Below are 23,676 nucleotides of genomic sequence, written 5' to 3' on the forward strand. Positions count from 1 at the left end.
ATAGATTTGTTTGTTATATTATTTAATAGTGATTTTTATACATGAAGACTAGGAATCATTTCTTTGAAAGACTACCTTATATAAAATCCAGCAAATCAAAAAAACAAATCACATTGCTGTTCACATTATCTTTTTAGTACTCTTCCTGTGATATTCCTTTTTCAAGATCTAGGTTAAGTCAAAATAATAACTTCAATAGCTGAACAAATATTTATTAGTAGTCCACTGTATGATAGATGGTTTGGAAAGCTTCAGATCTACATTGGTAAATAAAAGAGACCTGGCCCCTATCCTCATGGGTCAGAGGAGGAGGCTGTGTGCTCTGAAGGAAACAAATGCAGCAATAGAGCATAACTACAGAAAGACATAATAATGTATTCTTTCATTCATTCAGCAGAGATTTATTGAGGCACTGCCGGACACTGGAGAGAATATACAAAGCTGACAAAGAGGTGGTATCTTCTCTGACGATCACTGTCAAGAACAGGGGAACTTTTTCATTAACCCTCTTCTTCTCTTAACATTATCTTCCCTTGGGGACTCTGATTTGTATCTACAAATGTGTATGTGGTTACAAAAATTATATATCTAAATTTTAATCTAATTTCATCCTCTTTGGGGCTCTGGACCTTAACTTAAAGTTGCCAGTTGTGATAGAATTAAAAGAAAACAATACTTTTTATATTTTACTCTATGATGAAACAAAGACAATTTAAAATTAAGATTGGTGCAGATGTACATGTGTCTTTACAGTTCCTATTTTATATAATGTCAAGAGGAGCTAAGGTTAACTGTATTTTTAATAACAGCTAGTTATTTTATTTAACTTGCTAAGAGAAAAATCAGTGACTGCATTGCTTGACAATGGAACTAATGAGGTCCAAATCATAGGCTTGATCTCAAATGCAAACCTCATAGAGAAAAATATTCTAAAGTAGTGTTTTCCAAACTGTTAATCTCATGAGATACTAGCAGGTTTTTCATCAAGTGAAAAAGACAGATATACTTGGGAAACACTATATATTCATATTATTCTCTTAGAGATCCATAATCCATACAACGTATTGAAGGTTCTGAGATACAGTACTAAGTAAGGTAAGGATATCACTTTAACTTTTCTAATACAGCATTGCTTAAACATATTTGACCATAGAAGGCTTTGTCGTTTGTTTGTTTGCTTGGGTTTTGGAGGGAGGAGAAAAGAGGTGATTAGGAACACTTTTTAATATCAGAAAATGCAAACTAAATGAAGTTACAGTTTCCCTTCCTCTCTCAATTCTTTCTGAAGTCACAGCTAACATTAGTGAGTGTCTGCTATATGCCAAGCACCACATACTTTTACACATTATTTTACCTAGGCTAATGGTGATATTGTGAGGTAAATGCCCTGTTTAATAGGTGAGTAAACTGATACTTGGATAAATAAAATAATCCACCCCAGATATAATGCTTCTAAATGATAGGATTCATACCCAGATATGACCAACCCAAAGTTCATTTTTCCCACATGCCACATGTTCATAAGCTGTAGATAAATGGAAGAGTTATTACATCTCTTAAGATTTATTTTGGGAAGACCAAACATATTCATTGTAGGGGGTGGAGGGTAGAGGTGGCAAGATTGTAACAATTTAGCACTTTAGGAAAACATCTCTTAATAATACTTTACATTTATTCAATTCTTTAAGTTAATTCTCCTGATGTGCAAAGTTCTCCCTTGACATACACTGCTTGATTAGCTCCAGAAGAGTCATTAGCCTGCAGATTTAGAGAAATAAAACCTATGTGAAGGGGCAGCAGTGTGGTCTAGTGGAAAGACCATAGTCTTCCCCTGACCGTTCTATTTAATGTCCTGTTCCCTCAAGTCACTCTCTGTTACATTACACGTTTCACTCATAGTGCATACTATTGTGTGGTATTATCTTACTCTTTATTTGTTTGCGGGCCCTCTCTATCTTCCCACCAGAATATAAGTCCCATGAAAGCAGATACCTTGTTTGATTACTCAGAGCTGTAGTTTCAGGACCTTAAACGGTGCTTGGTACATGAAATCACTCAATCAGTGTTTTATGAGTAAGTAAAAGAAAGAATAAAATAAATTAACCCTTGATTAATATCTCTGCTTTGGCATTTATTATCTCTATAAACTTGGCCAATTACTTAGCTTCTATAAACCTATTCCTCATCTTTAAAATGGAAATGCTAGTGTTTATTTCAAACCCTTGAGCTGCAAGTTAAATTACATAAGATAGATATGTAAATGATCTAGTTCAATTGTAATTCATCCTTCAACTTTGCTTTTATCACATGTTCCCCTTTTTTTCACTGGGACTCATGAAAAGACTGGATCACAAGCAGAAATGTGAACATTTCTATATTAATTCAAACTGCATTATATATAATCAGCATGTTAGGAAATTGGAATTTATTTTTGGTGTAAGACTTTTTACACTGAACAAAATGTAAAACATTTGCTTTAGTTTTCAGTAAGAATCCATGGTTTCATAGTGTAATCAAATCCTGATAAAACCAGAACTGAAAGGGCATAAAAAAGAGAAAAGGGGTTAAAGTAAATGAAAAAGAAAACCATTTTGGAGTTATTATTGGGGAGGGAAGGGGCTGATAGGATGTATGTCTTATTTTCTGCTAACCACAGTATTTTAGGATTGGAAGGAATCAACCTTTGTGCTCTTTCCCACAATCTCTTGCCTAGACCTCTTTTCCAGAATCCCACCAAATGACCATGAAGTCTCTGCCTGAAATGCCAGAGAGATTGTGTGAGAAAAAGTTTGGACTTCAGAGTCCACATAACCCAAGCTCTATCACTCTAACATTGGGCATGCCATCTTCTTGACTCTTCGTTTTCCCAAATTACAAATGGAATTAATAATACCTACTTGTTGTGAGGCATAAATGATACATATATAAAATTCCTGGCATATAGTAGATACTCCACAAATATTACTTCCCTTCCCTCTGGTAACTCATTCCTTCCCCAGGAAACTTGTTTGAAACATCTCCTTAAACATTTCTGGATGCTTTCTATATATTGACCCCATGGCATTTGTTTCTCTGTCACCTATCCATTCTAACACAACTTTGGAGGGGGGTGGTTTATAGAACAAGTGTAATCCTTTTTCTTTATGACAATACTTGAGCTCAGAAATCACAAAGGCAAATGCTTGCAGAGACCAGGCAGGTAACTTAATTGGGCAGAGTGACCTGATTTAAGAAAATTGACCAATGGCCTACTACCAGTTTGTGGTAGGAACCGGGACGTGTTGGAGTGTCTGTGCCCCATTCAAAAGCAGAAGCTGTAGCTTGGCTCTAACAGATTGTCGCCACCCAGCTAATTCAGAGATGCTTTCATAACTCTGGAAAGAATTGTGTGAGCCAAACAAAACATGTCTATGAACCAGAACAAGGATTAGATACAGCAAACTGCAGCCTCTGCTCAGATGATTGCAAACCATTATCAAGCCTTCCTTAGCCTTTTTTCCTGGCTTAAACAGCACAGACACTTGATACTGTTAACTAGCCCTTGCCTGTCATAGAGCAGGTGGGAGCTGTAGTCCAGCCTGCCCTCTGATCACCCCAAGGCACCTGGGAACCAGCAGTGACCCAGTTTTACATCTTGGTCTCCTTCAACCAGTCCTCATGAGGCAGATTTCTACTCATCTCCCGGTGTCAGACTGTTTTTCTTCCTAACACATGACAATTCAGCAAAATAGAAATTCTAGAAATTGTCCAGAAATACCAATGTGGCCTGACCAGCACAAGATGTAGACTCTCTCCTCCCTTAATTTAGAAATTAGATTCTTAACTTTGGGTCCTTATATCTCATAATAGCCCATGTATTGATTTCAAGGAATTTCAAATGATCATGAGTCCGCTGAAATTGTGCACAAGATTTTGTGGGGTTTGCATATGTATATGCATATCTTTTAACAGACTCTTAAAAGAATAAAACTCAAAAGGAGATTCAGCATCTACTAAACACTATGTTTTAATTATGTAGTCTGTAGCATTAACTTTGGGAAGGCAGTCCTGTCAGAATATTGACCAACACTGAGCTTGGTTTCTGCTAAAAGCCATTTGTCTTTTCTACATGTTACTGCGAAGCTCCATAACCTTGCATGGGATACTGGTGTAATTACCCACACCCATCAGCCCAGTGAACGCTGGTGTAATTAATTCTTTAATCCAAGTCTGAGACCTAACATTTTTACTTATTGTATCTCATTTTATCAGATAGATGCCAAAGCCTATAATGCTATAATTTTAAGAAAAATCATTCTCTGCTGGAATATTTAGTTTCTATGTATTTATATTACCTTCCTTTCTTTTTTTTTTTTTTTTTCTTCTCTGTAGGTCGAAAGTTTAAAAAGTTCAATAAAGTTAGAGTTATGAGAGCACTAGATGCCGTTGCTCTCTCACAGCCGGTGGGCATTCCAAATGAAAGCCAAGCCCTAAGCCAGAGAATCACTTTTTCACCAAATCAAGACTTACAGTTGGTCCCCCCACTGATCAACTTGCTCATGAGCATTGAACCAGATGTGGTCTATGCAGGACACGACAACACCAAACCTGATACCTCCAGTTCTTTGCTGACAAGTCTGAATCAGCTAGGCGAGAGACAACTTCTTTCAGTAGTCAAGTGGTCTAAGTTACTGCCAGGTAATAATTATTTGTATATAATAGCATGTAATAAAAACTTTACTATGGCTTTTTACTAGTGGGTGGTTAAATAAAACAGTCTGTGCAATAAATTAAACATAGTGTAAACAGGGTGTTTTAGTATGTGTTTCAGCAGTTCAAAATATTTATCTAGGACTCTATATTATATGTTACTTGTCTAGGACCCTACTGTGTGCTATGGAAATACAAAAGACATAGATAACATTTTGAGTCTTGTTGATGAATCAAGACTTACATAATGAAATAGTTACGGATTAGCATAAATCAATATGTTAAACCATAGATAATATAGTAGTTCAGAAAAAAGACAAACTGACCATATTCTTAGAAATGTCTAGTTCATTCCAAATCCTAATTTAACCAACCTCACATGGTTGAAAATAAAACTGAATGTACCTATTCATATAACAAATCAAAATAGTATTGAGTATAGCAGAGTATCTAAAGTCAATTAAGAAATAAAATTCCTAAACATAAACAAATAATTTGGACATAGAAAAACCTCCAGTCACTATTTTCTCGAATTTATACCTAGACAGTGAGAATTTGGCTTATATCATCATGAAAGGATTTCAGTCATTTTATTTATAAGCTACTTTTGCTCTCTCAGCACAGCTCCATAGGAGCCAAGCAGTTGAAAGAGTTTACAGGGGTGCAGTTCTCACCTGGCTAAATCTTAGAGTGCAAAGCCAAGAGAATACATGGGTAGTAATTACTTGTGGAGGCATTAATCCCATAATTAGAAATAGAACGTTTTTGATCTTTGTGTCCTTTTCCAAAGTTACTTTCTCTTCACACCAATAATATCCTTATACTCCTTTAGACCAGTTTATTTTTCCAATATCTGATCAAGAATTATACATAATAAGCCATTTTAGTCTCCAAGTAAATTTAATAGTCTTTTTAAAAAAGAATTCATTTCCCAATTTGCCTTAATATTATTTCTCAGTTATTATTCTACCTGAAAGGTTTGAAATACTATAGATGAATTGTTATTGAAAATTCAAGTTTACATGAGACAGAAAGAAAAATAGATTCCTGTTTGTTGAATCTTTTAAAAAACACATGTTGAGAAAAGTTAATTAGATTCACTATTCTGGTGAAGATAAAGTAAAATCAAAAATCACAGTGCCCAAGTCTTTGTTAGCTTCATTCTTGCTGAAAAGCCTTGGACAGGTAATATTTTTTTCCACTAGAAAAGTTATGAATGTTTTTTTTTTAAGTTACTGTAAAGTGGTTATCAAATTCGATAGACCTTTATTAAATTAAAATATTACAATAACATTGGCGAACATTTTCTATTTAAAAATATGAGCGTTTGGTTCTTCCCTGGTGGCGCAGTGGTTGAGAGTCCGCTGCCGATGCAGGGGACACGGGTTCGTGTCCCGGTCTGGGAAGATCCCACATGCCACGGAGCGGCTGGGCCCATGAGCCATGGCTGCTGAGCCTGCGTGTCTGGAGCCTGTGCTCTGCAACACGAGAGGTCACAACAGTGAGAGGCCCGTATACCGCAAAAAAAAAAAAAAAATATATATATATATATATATATATATATATAGAGAGAGAGAGAGAGAGAGAGAGAGTGTTTATGTGTTTAAACTTTTCTGTTTTTCTATGATTTGGAAAAGGTTATTTCTTTGATGTTTGTTGATATAGTTCATATTTCTTTTGTTTGCATTTTGTACGTTCTCTATTGTTTAAAAAGATTCTACTGTCATTGGCAAAGTTAGAAAATAACCAGTCATAATTCCAACAATAATTTATTCATTTTGGGGAAAAGCTAAGTGAGCTTCTTAAATTGAAACACTATTATCCCTCTAGATATTTGATCCCCACACACCCTCAAAAAGAGTGAGAAAAAATTTTTACATTGTATTTGGTGGCAACATTTTTAATGTTACAAAATGTAATTTGTGTGTAAGTAAACAAGAATGATGGCATCACCAGTATTACATGTACTGTTTTCACTAACTGTATAATAAGGGAAACATTAGGATTATTAACGTATAGTGTGGCCCATGGTCTTTCAAACCATATTTTCATGGTCTGAATTCTGGGAATAACTCGAATGAATGATTAAAATAATCAGTGAACTAGTGACTATATCAACCTCTGTGAAAGGACTCTGAAGGACACATATATATATAAAGTAATCTGGTATACCATTAGCTACTCAAAAGCTGTCAGTTGACTTTAAATCAGAGTACAGTTTTTATTTACTTGATTCACTCAGTAAGTGTCTATTGCATACTTCCTGTGTGCAAGACTTAACAATTAAACAGTGGTGTTAGAAAGAGAAGCCAGAAAGCTGAGTGCATGGTGTGAATGCATTTTGGTGCAGCACATCCTAGCATCTGGTCATCAGTTTTGTACATAAGAGGAACTTATTTTATCCATTCACTCACATGTTACTGGTCTGTGAAAGATGGCCTTGGTTAAATGAAGCTTATTAGTAGTCAGTTTACTTATTTACAGTGAAAAAAAAAGATGCTGCTAGGAAAACATGTAGGTAGATCAGGTAATTCTTTCACAATCGGAAAGTGTAGTTGGGAAGTCAGCTTATGATCAGATTTCAGGCCCTCTGAGGCATAAAAGGAGAAAAATCTGCCTTGAAGATCTGGGTGAAAGGAATCATGGTCCTAAACTAAACAGGGACAACACTTCTTCACAGGATCATATGTTCTCTGGTTAAGCTCATTTGAATAGCAGACCTGTAGGGATTTGAAGTTAAAATACTGTATATAATAAGTGTTTGCTCAAGAAATAAAACTTGTAGATTATATGTGTTTATCCAAATAAACCAATGCCCTTTAACTTTGCCAAGAAAAAAGATAATATTAAAAATTTCTCAGGAGAAAAAAAGATCAGCTGCAGAATGATAATCATTACCAAGGTGACAGCATGCATGAGGGCCTCAAGGCATGTATCTGCAGGTCCCTGAGAGGATTTATGTTGCCTGGTCAGGGATTCTCATTTCATCTTTATCTATGCTCTTCTTTTATCTTGGACCTGTTACAATAATTGCATTGTGTTTAACATTGTTCCCATAGTATTTCAGAGATATCTTTGTTTCTATTTAATGGAGACTTGCAAGATACTTTAGCCTCATGACAGTACATTTACAAGCGGTCTCTTAGGATACATTGCCTCTGACATATTGTACCTATACATGAATGATTTCACATTGACATTTAGCTATAATTTCAGTGGGTAATGTTTTCTTATTTGAAACTTGAAGCAACACAATATTTACAAAATTTAAAAAATGAACAAGACATATTCCCTCTGTTAAGGAACATTCAATCCAACGGAATATAAGACACCCAAACAACTATACAGTTGACCCTAGTACAATGTGGGAGCTAGGGACACTGATCCTCCGAGCAGTCAAAAGTCCACATGTAACTTCACAGTGAGCCCAGTTCTGCATCCACAGATTCAGCCAACTGCGGATCATGTAGTACTGTAGGATTGAAAAAAATCCTGGGTGAGTGGACCCAGTTCAAACCCATGTTGTTCAAAGGTCAACTATAGAAGTATGTGAAAGTGGCATAAGATACAGATTTTTTAAAATGGGAACAGAAGAACATTTTTGGCTTCAGGGACAAGAGAAGGATTCAGAGACAAGGTTTCAGTTAAAGTACACCATGAAGGAGAAATGAGACTGATAAATCGTGGTTAAGACAAGAAAGCATTCTGGATAGAAGGAATAGTGTGGCTGGTGGTGTAAAATAAGGAAATCATGAGGTATGCTTGGCAAACAATGAATTAGACCAGCATAAGAATGGTTCTCAATCTTTTCAGGTGTGAAGGTCCCTTAGTAACATAAAAAAATGTCATCATACCTTCCCCCACGGCATAGTAATTAAAACTTTTAATAGCTGTTGATTGAGAAAAAATACATTTGTGCATATGGTTTCTCAAACACTACTGGCCTCCTGGGGGTTTCATCATCCAAGTATTAAGAAACCACTGACAATAAAGTTATATTGGGGAGAGTGGCAGAAAGTAAATTTAGAGGCATACATTATGGGCTGAGTCAGGGTAGGCTTTGGAAGTTAAATCATTAAGTACTCATTCCCAGTCCAATTTCATCTTTAAAAATTCTTCATCCTGTGTATTAATACATTGTAGCAGAATTGATGTGACAGAGAGGTTTGGGAGAAATATTTCCTTTTTATAAATGTTGCCTTGATTCTTCTATTTAGTTGGTGAAAAAAATCTATTCAGGTCAATGCTTTGACATTTTTAAACATACCTTACTTCTTGGTCTCAGCTAGCCAGACTACTTGCAATCATCAATATCAGAGGACTCGAACAGTCCTTTGTCTGGTTTTCTGCCTTTGAAGCATGCCAAAATATCTTTTGAGTCAGTGATAGCCATTGCATGTGTGACAAAAGATGTTTTCCTCTCGCCCCAAATCAAATGAATAAATTAAATTACTTTCCCCAACAAAGTGATAGAAAAGAAATGAGATTAGCCTTCTAAGAGTAAAGTCAGGCTTTGACAATACTTTTATGAAGACTTTAAACAATGATTTTTCTGATATCCTATTCCACTGACATTTCTATTGCCAATGTCACCAAAATGTTTTACTTATCAAATCAAATGAATATTTTCAGCCCTTAACATGTTTCACATGCCTCTGGGGCCATTGCCAAAGTAACCATGTCTTGCCGAACCTCTTCCTTTGGCGTTCGTCACTTGCCTTCCAGACAGATATGTTTCTCTCAATTTACATATCTCCTGTTTCCTTTGTGGATTTGTTCTGCCACTCACACTATGAATTTAGCATTTCCTGGTTCCATCTTATATTGCAGTAGTTTCTCAGTCTGCAAGGCTGGATGTGCTCACTCATGGCCTTATTTTCAACTACCACTATATTCCGATGACTCCTAATTACATGGTACCAACCCAGACCCTCTACGGAATTACTGGACCATATATTTCTACTGCTTATTACACATTACCACCTGAATGAACTTCCAAGCCAATATGACCTTCTGCTCTGTGAGCCTAAGGCCTCTTTCTGTATCTTGAAATGGCACTGCAGACAGAATCTTGATTATAATCCCTGGCTTACTTTTCTCCTTCACCTCCTGTCTAATTAGTTATCAAATTCTGTCACCTCTGCTTATTATAGATATGATTTCATTATCCACGATATTTACACTGCTACTGCCTTGAGCTAGTTTAGGTCCTCGTCATTTTTTCCTAGATTTCGGTTGTAGACCCCTGACTGACACTATTACCACAGTTTCACACTACCCCCAAACCATACTCAATTCTGCCACCAGAATCATCTTTCAAAAACAATTATAATCAATTATGTTATTCCCTTCCCTTTCCATAACAAAGCCAGAATTCTTAGCCTTAGTACCCCAGGCCCTTCTGTTATCTGCCTCCTGAGTTTGCACATTTTCTCTCACTCTCCCGCTTCAAGCACCTTAAGCTTCAGTTCCCACAAAGCTCATTGCTCGATTTCCTGCCTTTCTTCATCCATATTGTTTTCCCTACCTGGAGGCCCTTCTTTTCTCCTACATCTTCCCCGGCTAGTCCCTAACTAGCCTTCAGGATGCTAATCAACCTTCCCCTAGAAAGATTGTCCTGCGCCTTCCCAGACTGAAGCCAAAGGCCCCTTTTCTCTCCGAGCACTTCACCCTTGCCTTTGTCAACCACACCACTGTCACGCTTCAGTGGTAATTATGTTCTACTTATCTGTCTGTCTCACAGACTACAAGTCTTAAAGGCAGAAACAGCATCTTTCTAGTCTTTATGCCGAGTTGCAAACATAATGCTTCATCCCAAACAGGTGCTTAAAGAATATTTATAGAAATTTAAATTTTGGAATTGGTATGAAAGAACTATGCTGCCTTAAATCATTACCCATCATGTCCTTATTCATAATGTCATCATACATATGTTGGTGATTACATTTATTGTGCTGAAGCTATTTTGTGTTCCTTAAAGTTCATGCTTTGTGTCATAAGGTGCTGAGGTAGTTAGTGCTCTGCCCTTGTTGTAGATTAACTATTTCAGTATGAGACAGTTTTTAGAGGAGCACAGCCTGTATATTTTATTGAAACTCTGGAATTAAGCCAGGAGAACCTAGGAGGTCATATAGGCCATGTGTTACTGTACACTTTCTTTTCAGTTTTTTCTTAGGCATTAAGGATTGGACAGCTTGTGACAGAAATTATCAAGTCAAGTCACTTTAAAGGAAAGGGCATTTTTCTTTACTACTTGTTGAACACAATTACGGGTCATCCATCACTTCTCTGTGTGAAGGTTTTCATTTTGATCCTCATCTCAAATGTACTGAGTTTACCTGATCATTATCATCAATGGGAATTTGATCTCAGTGTTCCCGTCTTTGTTTCAGTATAAAGTAATGAATGATATTACAGTTAATGGTAAAAAAAAAATTGCACTTCTGTACCAAGTATGTTCAAGTCAATTTAACATTGTACATTTATCTCAGATAAGCCCTCTAAAAGGGGGAGTAAATAAAGCTATTTTCTGAGTTGTTTTCCATTCTGTTAAATAGAAAGAATATACTTTCTGCTATAAATATTGGTAATTTCATAAGTTTTAAGTTATTTCAGCAAGATTTGCCTTTTATATTATAATATACTAAAAATAGACCAAGTCTATATGTGCCTCCCTTGAGGGGGTCTTGCTTTGCAAAAATTAGGAAAGTTTATTTATTTCTTATCAAATGATCCTAAACTTGGTGGAAGAACTAATTACTATTACTATAAAATATTCAGTTTACAAGTGGCATTTCTGTATTAGATCTATTGTATTGACTGACTCATAATTTTTTAAAAAAACAGAGAGGTAAAATATATAAACATGAACTTTAAGATGTATATATGGCATATGAAAATAAAAAGAGAATTATGAAAATTGCATGCCAAATTTTTCTTGGCTAGTTATTTAGGGAGTCTTTCTACACCTGAATAAATCAGGATGTAAGCAATAAACACCAACTCTATTAATTTAAAAAAAACAAAAACAAAATGCCTCTGGCTATTAAAAACAAAACAAGGATGAATTGGGAGATTGGGATTGACATATATATACTAATATGCATAAAATACTTAACTAATAAGAACCTGCTGTATAGCACACAGGGAACTCCACTTCGCTGTACAGTAGAAACTAACACAACATTGTAAAACAACTACAACCCCCCCACGAAAAAACAGTTGAGCTTCACAAAAAAAAAAGAAAAGAAAAAAATAATTTTCTGAAAAGACATCAGGGATTCACTGAATAGAAGCTAGAGGACAAGTCTGGAAAGTAGGCAGAAACCAAGGCATCTCTGGAGGGCCAATAAACAAATCATAAATGTCCCCATTGGATCCCACTGTCATTAGGCACTACCACCATCACAAGTAAAGCCTAACCATATGTTAATCTTTGTTTTACTATTTTTTGCTTCAAAGTCCAGGTAGTAGGTGTTCCACAGATCAAACCTAGATCACAAGCCCAGGAGAAGAGGCCTTAGCCAACTTCCTTGATGGGAAAGTGGGGGACTTGCACTCACTAAACTACAATCAATGGGAAACTCTATTTGCATAGAGGAAAAAAGGGAGGGAGAGAAGGAGGCAGGGGAGAAAGTGAAACACTGAAAAGTCACCCTCCCCCCAAAAAAGGGGCAAATATCTGCTATGGTACCACTATTTATGAATATGTGCTAGGGTTGTTTTGGGTTCATTTGAGACTAAGAATTTCTAGGAAGGGAATAGCAGTCTTCCTACTATTCGCATGAAGTCGGGACTATCTGGAACGTATGGAGAGAAGATAGATAGGCTTTTCTGCTACCTGCCTTGAGATAGTTAACTGAATCAGGAAATAAATTTCTTTTGCCCTTGAGATCTAAGGAATTAAGTTTTGCTTTGGTTTTACTTTTGAAATAAGCCATTTGTAAGTGGACTTCAGTGAGACTTTTTGAAGGAATAGACACTATTTAAAAAGCTGTACAGAAAGTGTTTGAGGTTCCTACCAATACACTTGTTTTTCTTTATACCTTTAATGAAATATTTCATTCACTTTTATTGTTTCAGGTACACATAAATTAAATGTTATATCTTTTGCTCCGATAACTCCTCATACCTCTAATTCACATGTATGTGGATATTCCATCAGTCCCTCAAACAGGTCCAAAACTTACTATTTTTTCTCTAACCTGTTTCTCCTCCTTTATTTTGTCTCAGTAATGCTGTTATCATCACCCACCATTCAAGTAAAAAAACTGTAAGATCTATTTGACTCCCTCTTTCTCCTACCTATGTACTATCACTTGCCAGATTTCTTTGATTTTACTCTTTAAACATTTCTCTGATGCACTCTATCTTCTCTACTCCTACCTGTTGACTTATTTCAGGCTTTTATCATCTCTCACCTGGACTTTGGCCATAGCTCCCAATTTCTCTTCCTAACCTCGGACCCTTTCCCTTGAATCCATCCTCCACATGGCTACCAATGAACTGTGCATAATATAAATCAGGCTATATCACTCCCATTGCTCCTTAATAGGAATACAAGACCATCAATGATCTGACCCCAGCCCATGCCTCCAAGCACCCCTTTACCCCTCCCTCCTTTAAGCCCATCAGTGCTGAGCTGGTCATCTTCCCCCAAGCGGGCAAAAAGAGAATTAGAAAGAGATGGAGAGAAAACTTTGTGTAAGTGAAGATACACTTGCCTTTTCCCTGCCATCCTTCCTCTGCCACCAACACCAGAGAAAGGTCTAAAAGAGGGAGGTTGTGAAGGTGTGAAAGACCAGAGCATTCACAACACACACACACACACACACACACACACACACACACACACAAACACACCCATACCCACAGACTCTAAACCTCTTAAGCCATATGGGAGTTTAAAATGAGACTGGATTAAGTTTCAGAAAGCAAAAGTGACCAGAAAACTATGGAATCTACCCAAAATTTAATTAAGGATTGTTAAAGAAAAACTAGATGTAGCATAATTGAGAGCAGTGGTTTTACAAAATAAAACCAATTTATGTTTAAATCCCAAATAATTAAGATTCCTCAACCAACTGACTCTAATCTGTTCAGGCATTATTTCTGTTTGGGGGCAATTTTCCTGATCTTCCTATTGCCTGGTGTATTCCCTCTTACCTTCTCTATCGCAATACTTATGTGCTTATCTCTCCTGTTGAGTTGCAAGCTTCTTTTAAGAGCAACGGTTGTGTCTTACTCATCTTCATAACCGCAACATTTTACCACAGTGCCTGGCACACAATTGGCTCTCAATAAATGAGTGTTGCGTGAATGAATGGTAGATGTTTGATTTAATTAGTGAATTCCCAGAAATGCTAAATCACAGTGACTAATTTTAATAAATTCCAGAGCTTCTTCTTCTTTTTAGTGTTTCGGACTCTATTATTATTTCCTGCTTTTTTGTGTAAATATATTGAGATTGAAAACATTGTATTACATTACCCTACTTACATCTATTTTCAAATTTTTATTTATTTTTAAGGTTTTTGACAAAGTGATTTTTGTGATCATTTTATATGTAAATTTATTTTGTAGGTTTTCGAAACTTACATATTGATGACCAGATAACTCTCATCCAGTATTCTTGGATGAGCTTAATGGTATTTGGACTAGGATGGAGATCTTACAAGCATGTCAGTGGACAGATGCTGTATTTTGCACCTGATCTAATACTAAATGAGTAAGTAGTAACTTGACATTTGTTGTTATTGTTATCAAAAGTATATACGTAGGATAACCTTGAAAATTACATTTCAACAGATGATCACACCATCTAGTGTCCTAAATAATAGAATTTTCCTGAAAGGTTTCTTAGAACTACCTCAGGATATAGCTTTAAATGACAACATTAATAAAATTGTATTATTTTATCAGTGATTTGACATTTGGAGCTTTTTTCTTTTACTTCAATAGTTGTCACAAATCAAAATTTTTTAAACTTCAAAAATGTATCAAGAAATATACTTAAAGACAAAAGTAAATATTTAGTTTATCCAATTAAAATTTTTACATTGGTAGTAATGAAGATAATGAATTAAATGAGGAATATTTTTTCATGAAAGTATTGACTTACCTTCAAAAAGTAAAAATATTATCTCTCTTCCTAGAGGAAAACTTAGCCTGGTAATTTATTTAAAACATTGAAAAATAAATATTGAATTCAATTTGCTTCATTATATTGGAATTACTGTAATTAACTTTCTACATGTAACCTTAAACTGAGTAAGAACCTTTTCATGAAAATATTTATACTGTCCTAATGGTGCATGCTGACTCAGAATTATATAACATGATAATTTATATTTGTATAAGTCTTTACAGATTACAGGTAACTTTCATATATTTTATTCCATTTTTTCCTACAATCCCTTGAAGTTGGTAAGGAATCAGCACCCTTTATTTCACAGTCCAGGAAACTGAGGCAGAGGAGATTGCATAATTTGCCAAAGAATCTTAGCTCTTCTGAGTCAAAATCTAGTTTTTTTTTCCGCTATTCCTGTTCACTTTTTGACTAGCACAAATATTACAAAACAGTACAGAGTTGAGAAAATGCCTTAAGTAAATTTCCTCAACATTCAGAATTTGTGTTTGTCTTGTCAATTATTTAATGCTTGTTAATGTTGTCTTTTCTATATCACCATACATATCCTCTAGAATAGTTCACAGTGTAACTATTTTATACTGGATACTCTAAACTGAGTGCACTGAACTATTCTATACTATTCAATTTCTGTGAATTGAATTCACTCTCCCATTGGATTGCACACAAAATTTTATTTGTGTTTTTCACAGGAAAAAAATCAGTAAATAAAGTATTTCCTGAGTGTTCCTCAGCACCACAACTTTTTCTTTTCAACTCCCACAACTTTGCTCTCCTTTCTTGGTTTAGGTTTTTAAAATGTGATAATAAAAGTGAGAAACAGCATTAATCTCAGTTAATGTGTATTTAATATAATTTTCTAACTTCAAAAATCCAGTATTGTGACTAAATTTAGAAGACATTTAAAATTCCAAATATTGAGTTTGTTTATAAAAAGTCATTTTCAATAAGTCAGGTAATTACTAAATCTCATAATCTCTGATACATTACATAAACTGGCTAAGCTACTCTGTGTTTTTTTTCTTTTCCTGTTGCTTTTTCTTTCTTGTGTGTGGTGCAAGACAGCGGATGAAGGAATCATCATTCTATTCATTATGCCTTACCATGTGGCAGATCCCACAGGAGTTTGTGAAGCTTCAAGTTAGCCAAGAAGAGTTCCTCTGTATGAAAGTATTGCTACTTCTTAATACAAGTGAGTGAGCATAAGTAACTTAATACAAGATATTTACTTTCTTAATTTTTAATTCATTAGGAAAGTTTCAAACAACAATATGATCATATGATTACACATGAGCTATGAATCTTAGATAATAACTGCAAAAGAGAAACATCCATAGACTATAATAACATTACTTCATATTTCTCAGGTTTTACCTATCACCTAATATTAAAATAGCCCATCAATTAAGCCAGTTTCTATCCTTTTTAGGTAAAACATAATTAATTGACTTTTTCATATCCATCCAATTAGATATTATAAACTAATTAATATTGCATAAACACAAACTATGCTTCCCTACATCCCCACCTCACAGAGGATTTACTCTATAAAACCCACAATTTTATTTGTAACTATTCTCTTTATGTCAGGATAGGCTAACGGTTATAACACATAACTGCAAAGATCAGTAGCATAGTACAATAGCAGTTTATTTATTACTCACGGTCAGTCCAGTGGGTTGGCAAGAAAACCCAGGCTCCTTACATCCAGGGGCTCTACCCTTTTCATCACCTTGGAGTCCTCCATTGGATCTGACTAGAAGATGAGCACTGCATAAGAAAAGGTTTAGAGATGAGACCTTGAACTGTCTGCCACCCACATTCTATGGCTCACCTTAACTGCAGGAGAGGCTGGAAAATGCACCCTAGTTGCATACCCTGAAGAAAAAGGAAATGTTGTACTATAGAACAGCATTGGTAACCAGAAGGATGGGTAGATATCCATTGATTCTTTAATACACAAAGAACACATGCACCTCTGCTTCAGTGGATCTCCAAGGGTCTGGGAGGGAAATTTTTTTTTAATTGCTTCTAACTTTTACCCTTTTCTGTGCCATTTCCATGCACAGGTAGACTCAGCCTTTGAACGCCTGAACTGGCCCTTCCTTCACTCATAGTGATTTGAAAGGAAACCACAGAAAGCTAAGGCCTTAGGTAGAAAGTGAGCCAATAGTTTCTCATCAATGATTGTGCAGAGACTTCCTTCTAATGGCATAAATCTCGAATGGTGGGACTGGGGAGTATATCGAGAGGAAAAGCAGAAAAGCTGAACCCTTAAGAAGAAAGTTTACCTCATGAAATCTATGCCCAGATACAGATTAATACAGGATCTAAGGATCCATAGCCTTATCCCCCACCCTTGGAAACCCTATCTGGAGCATAGACCTGCAAGCCTAATTTGATGAAAAAGCATAAAAGGGGTTAAGGGAATTGATATGGGACTGGCCAAGAGAGTCAACTGGAATAAATGTAATAATACAGCAGTTAATGCCTGTCATTCTTTTCTTGACAGTAATGAATCCAATAGCAGATATATCATAGATAGTCCTAGATCTCCCAAATTAGTTGATATCATTAATATAATTCTGTAATTATGGCCAGGCTACATTATGCTGGGGACCAAACAACCCCAAATCTCAGTAGCTTATCAAAAAAAAAATTTAAGTATTTATTCTTCTTACTATATTTCCAGTGCAGATCAACAGGGCGGCTCATTGTCATCACTCAGGTGTTCCAGGCAAATGGAGGCTACATCTTGACGCATGCTTCCATAATCACTAGAGCAGTGGTAAGGAAAGAGAGTGGTAACGGAAGGAAGGGAGATACGTATGACTTCCACTCACATACCATAGAAGGCAAGGTTTTTGGCCACTTGCAACTTCAAGAAAAGGGAAAATCATATATTTAGTGAATAGTACTATACATAATATATATATATATATATATGTGTTATTATATATAATTGTGTGATAAAATTTGCACAAATTTTAATGAGATTTTTTAGGAGAGACTTGGCAAAGTTATTGAAAATTCATCCTTAAGTCTTAAAAAATAGATAAGTATTACAAAAATCTGGGGGCAGAGAGAGAATTAGAAAGCTAAAATAATAGAGTGTGGAAGAGAAATACATACACTGAATTAGTCAAGTCAGACTAGTATATACTAGAACTTAATATGCTGCAGTGGAAACATCACAGATCTTTGAGCATGGAACAAATAAATATTGTTGAGAAAAGTAGCTTTATATTTGGGGGAAACTTAGTTTGGATATTTAGCTCAAATTGTACCCTAAAATAAATGGCACATATAAGCACCTTAATTGTTAAAAATTAGCTAAAAGGAATATAAATGATTTAGAAATCTCAAATAAGGAATACCTTTTAAAAAATGAATGCAATAGGAAAGTTGGCAAAGAAAAAGTTCAATTATTTGATAAGAATTTAAACCTCCCATTTGCCATTAAAAATTAAAATAGATATCCAGGAAAATATGGCAGTTTGAACACACACTTTTACCATCGTTCCTAATAAAACTACATAAAAATATTAGTCAAGGGATTTTTTTAAGAAATAAAATAAAAGGGAAAGAAAATGAAAGAAAAATCAATAGCAATAAAATTCTGCAAGCCAGCAAGTAGAACTAATTTAGCATACCTGAGAAGGTGGATTCTAAGCCTGAAGTAAGAAAAGTCAAAAAGCACCTTGATTTGCATCACTGAACCTCTAACATGTTTTGCAATTAGTGACAACAATGATGTTGTTTTTTGAAATGAGAATGCAAGTAGAATTTAAAACACCAAATTCTGTTGAAAATTTGTTTCCAAATATCATCCAACCATGCAATTGCTCTTCTGCAACTAAGGCAGAGATTGTATGTTTATTCCCTGAAGTGGATATAACAGAAGGCAGCTGGATTGGTGAACTGCAGGCACTGATGAGGGTGAGGGGTTCGATAGTGTAAACAAATTAAGTACATACAAAATGTTGAGACACCATCCTCCAAACCCACCTATCTTCTGGAACACCGTCGTCCAAGTTTATATTCTCCAGATAGGAAAATGAAATATTCTTCTCTAAAGAATTTGTTTAGCTGGAAAGAAAAAGAACTAAATATGCTAATAGCAAGAGTTTCTCTTTGAAATAGCCAGATTGCCCTGCACTAAAGCTCACAGTCAATAAGCACTACCCATTCAAACAGAACTATCAATCAGCTTTTAAATTTTCCACTCTTGAATATAAATAAACAACCAAGGCATCTGGGGAAGACGTTTGATATCAAAAACAAAGACAAAATTAAAAAAAAAAAAAACTTGGAGGAAACAGAAACCATGTAGGGAGATGAAATCTTCAAAATAATTTAAAAGCCATCCTTCTTTAGAAAGATAAAAGAGCATATTCCAACCATAAAACAATGACTGGATACATGAAAAAGGAATAACACAAAGAAAGAAAAGAGCTCTTGGAAATTTAAAAAAAAAAATATATATATATATATATACACATATATATATATATTTTTTTGCGTTATGCGGGCCTCTCACCGTTGTGGCCTCTCCCACTGTGGAGCACAGGCTCCGGATGCGCAGGCTCAGCAGCCATGGCTCACAGGCCTAGCCGCTCCGCAGCATGTGGGATCCTCCTGGACCGGGGCACGAACGCATGTCCCCTGCATTGGCAGGTGGACTCCTAACCACTGCACCACCAGGAAGCCTATATATATATAGAGAGAGATATTTAATTTAAAAGTGAGTACTGCCATTGGCTGACAGAGTTGAAAAACCTCTCAAAAGTTGAGCAAAAAAACAAAAAAACAAAAAAAAAAAAAAGAAAAATCACAGTTCAGAAGGAAGCCCAACACCCAAATCTAGAAAGAGAATAGCAAAACATTAGAAAAAGAAATAAAGATGTAAACATTAAGGGAATAGTCAGTCTTTTCAGCAAATGGTATATCGAAAATTTCATTCAAAAAAAATTAAGTTGTACCCTTACCTTAACACTATATACAAAAATTAACTTGTCATTTTGGAGAGAGGTGGCCAAGATAATGGAGTAGGAATACCGTGAACTCACCTCCTCCCACAGACACACCAAAATTACAGCTATTTTCAGAGCACCTATCTATGAGAACAACCTGAAGACTATCAGAAAAGATTTTCCATAACAAAAGAGATAAATAAGGAAGCATAAATAAGGAAGCACAATGACTCAGGTAGGAGAAGTGGAAACATAGTACAGTCAGGACCCACATACCTGGGTCAGCAACCCACAAATAGAAGAAATATCACAATTGTAGAGGTCCATTCCAAGAAGCAAGGGGTCTGAGTCCTATATCAGGCTCCCCAGCCCTGGGTCCTGCACCAAGAAGATGAGCCCCCAGAATATCTAGCTTTGAAAACCAGCGGGGCTTACATTTGAGAGAGCTGGAAAGCTATAAGAAACAGAGGTGCTGCTTTTAAAGAGCATATGCAAAATCTCACATACTCCCAAGTCCTAGCATAATGTCAGTAGTCTGAAAGGAGCCTGGGTTGGACCCACTTGCTGATCTTGGAGAGCCCCCCAGGAAGGCAGAAGGCAACTGGGACTACCCCTAGGAGCAAAGATGCTGGTGGTAGCCATTTTGGGGAGCTCATTCTACCATGATAACACAGGTGCTGGCAAACATCATTTTGGAATCTTCTCTCTGGATTAGCACAGGGGGCTTACCTTCCCTCCAGAAAGCAGGTACCAACCCCAAGCCACCCTGGGCTGCCCAGCTACACCTGGACCCAGCCCTGCCTGCCAGTGGGCCTGTAGCCACCACATGAGGCAGGGACTCACAGAGAACCAGCCCTCCCTACCAGTGCACCCACAGTTGTCAGTCCCACCACAACAGAAGGGCACACACCATCCACATACTAGAGAATATAGCTCTGGTGGCCAGAGGGGAACATACTGCTGGGTCCCTAGAACGTCTCATTCATAAGGCCAGTTCTCCAAGATTGGGAAATGTAACCAACCTACATAACACATAGAAACAAACACAGAGAGTTGGGCAAAATGAGAATAAAGAGGAATATGTTCCAAACAGAAAAACAAAACAAAATCTCTGTAAAAGAACCAAATGTATTGGAGATAAGCAATCTACCCGCCCTCCCCCCCAAAAAAAAAGAGTTCAAGGTAATGATTGTAAAGATGTTCATGAACACAGTGAGAATTCCAACAAAGAGTTAAAAAATACAAAGAACCAATCAGAGCTGAAGAATACTATAACTGAAATTAAAAATACACTAGAAAGAAAGAATACATTAGATGATACAGAGGAATGGATCAGTGATCTGGAAGATGAAGTAGTGTATATCCCCCAAGCTGAACAGAAAAAAGAAAAATGAACTTTAAAAAATGAGGATAGTTTAAGAGACCTCTGGGGCAATATCAAGCATACTAACATTTGTATTACACAGTCCCAGAAAGAGAGAAGAGAGAGAAAGGGGTCAAGACCTTAAGAAATAATAGCTGGAAAAATTCATTAACCTGAGGAAAGAAACAGACATCCAGATCCAAGAAGCACAAAAAACTATAAATAAGAAGGACCCAAAGAGGTCCACACAAAGACACATGATACTTAAAATGACAAAAATTAAAGATAAAGACAGAATCTTAAAAGCAGTAAGAAAAATAACCAGCTAGTTATGTACAAGGGAACTTCCTTAAGACCATCTGCTAACTTTTCAGCAGAAACTTTGCAAGCAAGAAGAGAGTGGCATGATACATTCAAAGTGAAAGGAAAAATCCTACAACCAAGAATACTCTACCTAGCAAGGATATCATTCAGATTTAAAGGAAAGAAAAAGAATTTCACAGACAAGCAAAAACTAGAAGAGTTCAGTACCACTAAACCAGATTGACAAAAAATGTTAAAGAGACTCTGCTAAGCAGAAAGGAAAGGCCACAACTAGAAATATGAAACTATGAAAGGAAAATTCTTACCAGTAAAGACAGACATACAGTAAAGGTAGTAGATCACCACTTGTAAAGCTAGTAAACAGTTAAAATACAAAAGTAATAAAATCATCTGTATACAATAAGTAGTTAAGGGATACACACATTAAAAAGGTATAAAATACCACCTAAATACATGAAGCAAATAATAACAAACAAAAAGGGAGAAATTGATGGTAATACAATAATACTAGGGGACTTTAACACCCCACTTATATCAATGTACAGAAAATCCAGACAGAAAGTCAATAGGAAACATGGGCCTTAAATGAAACATTAGACTACATGGACTTAATAGATATCTACAGAACATTCCATTAAAAAAACAGGAGAGTACACATACTTTTCAAGTCCACATGAAACATTGTCCAGGATAGATCACATGCTAGGCCACAAAACAAGTCTCAATAAATTTAAGAAAAATGAAATCATATTAAGTGTCTATTCTGAACACAATGGTATGAGACTAGAAATCAACTACAAGGAAAAAAACTGGAAAAAATTACAGGGAGTCTAAACAATATGCTTCTAAACAACCAATGGTCACTGAAGAAATTGTGAAAAAATTAAAATATACCTTGAGACAAATGAAAATGGAAAAAAAATTGTTCCGGAATCTATGGGACACAGCCAAAGCAGTTCCAAGAGAGAAATTTATAGCAATACAGGCCTACCTCAAGAAACAACAACAACAAAAAAAAACAAATGAACAATCTAATCTACACCTAAAGGAACTAGAAAAAGAAGAGCAAACAAAACCCAAACTTAGTAGAAGAAAAGAAAGAAAGATCAGAACAAAATTAAATGAAACAGAGATGAAAAACCAGTAGAAAAGATCAATTAAGCTAAAAGCTGGTTCTTTAAAAAGATAAACAAAATTAATAAAGCTTTAGCCAGAATCACCAAGAAAAAAAGGAAGAGGGCCCATAAAAATAAAATCAGAATTGAAAAAGAAGTTACAACTGTCACCACAGAAATACAGAAATACAGAAATACAAAGATTGTAAGAGGTTAGTGCAATATGTACCAATTAGTACAAATATGCCAATAAAATGGACAACCTAGAAGAAATGGATACATTGCTAGAAATGTGCAATCTCTGGGATTGACATATGTACACTATTGATACTATGTGTAAAATAGATAACTAATGAGAACCTACTGTATAGCACAGGCAACTCTACTCAGTGCTCTGTGGTGACCTAAATGAGAAGGAAATCCAAAAAAGTGGGGATATATGTATACCTGCAGCTGATTCAGTTTGTTGTACAGTATAAACACACAATATTGTAAAGCAACTATACTCCAATAAAAAAATTAAGATAAATTTAAAAAAAACCTAAAAACAAAAAAGAAATGTACAGTCTCTAAGAGTGAATTAGGAAGAAATAGAAAATATGGACAGAATGATTACCGTTAATGAAATTGAATCAATAATCCAAAAACTCCCAACAAACAAAAATCGAGGACCAGATGGCTTCACAGGCAAATTTTACCCGTATCATTCTCAAGTATTAAAAAAAATAAATAGGCCAGCATTCTATGAGGCCAGCATCACCCTGATACCAAAACCAGACAAAAAAAGAAAAAACGAAAATTGCAGGCCAGTGATGAACATAGATGCAAAAACTCTCAGCAAAATATTAGCAAACTGAATTCAATAATACATTAAAAGGATAATGCACCATGATGAGGTGGGATTTATCCCAGGGATGCAAAGAAGCTTCAGTATCTGCAAATCAATCAATATAATGAAGCAAATTAACAAATTGAAGAATAAAATCCATATGATCATCTCAACAGATGCAGAAAAAGCTTCTGACAAAATTCAACATCCATTTATGATAAAAACTCTTAACAAAA

At 35.7% G+C, this 23,676-nt stretch overlaps 1 protein-coding gene across 2 annotated transcripts in view; it reads left to right on the forward strand.

The window, feature by feature from the left end:
• The window catches only part of PGR (progesterone receptor), a gene marked incomplete at both ends in the record, with an annotated part of 98,392 nt that overhangs the window by 65,739 nt on the left and 8,977 nt on the right, over positions 1–23,676 (forward strand). The window contains 3 exons of one of the 2 annotated variants that reach the window (XM_082843915.1): positions 4,372–4,677; positions 14,272–14,416; positions 15,898–16,028. In XM_082843915.1, the coding sequence (XP_082700041.1) occupies positions 4,372–4,677; positions 14,272–14,416; positions 15,898–16,028 (582 nt within the window). The remainder of the gene's footprint in view (positions 1–4,371; positions 4,678–14,271; positions 14,417–15,897; positions 16,029–23,676) is intronic. The other variant, XM_082843916.1, reaches the window with a different exon arrangement.

Source organism: Leucopleurus acutus (genome assembly GCF_964270905.1).
Source record: "Leucopleurus acutus genome assembly, chromosome: 8".
In the NCBI taxonomy this organism is placed as follows: Eukaryota; Metazoa; Chordata; class Mammalia; order Artiodactyla; family Delphinidae; genus Leucopleurus; species Leucopleurus acutus.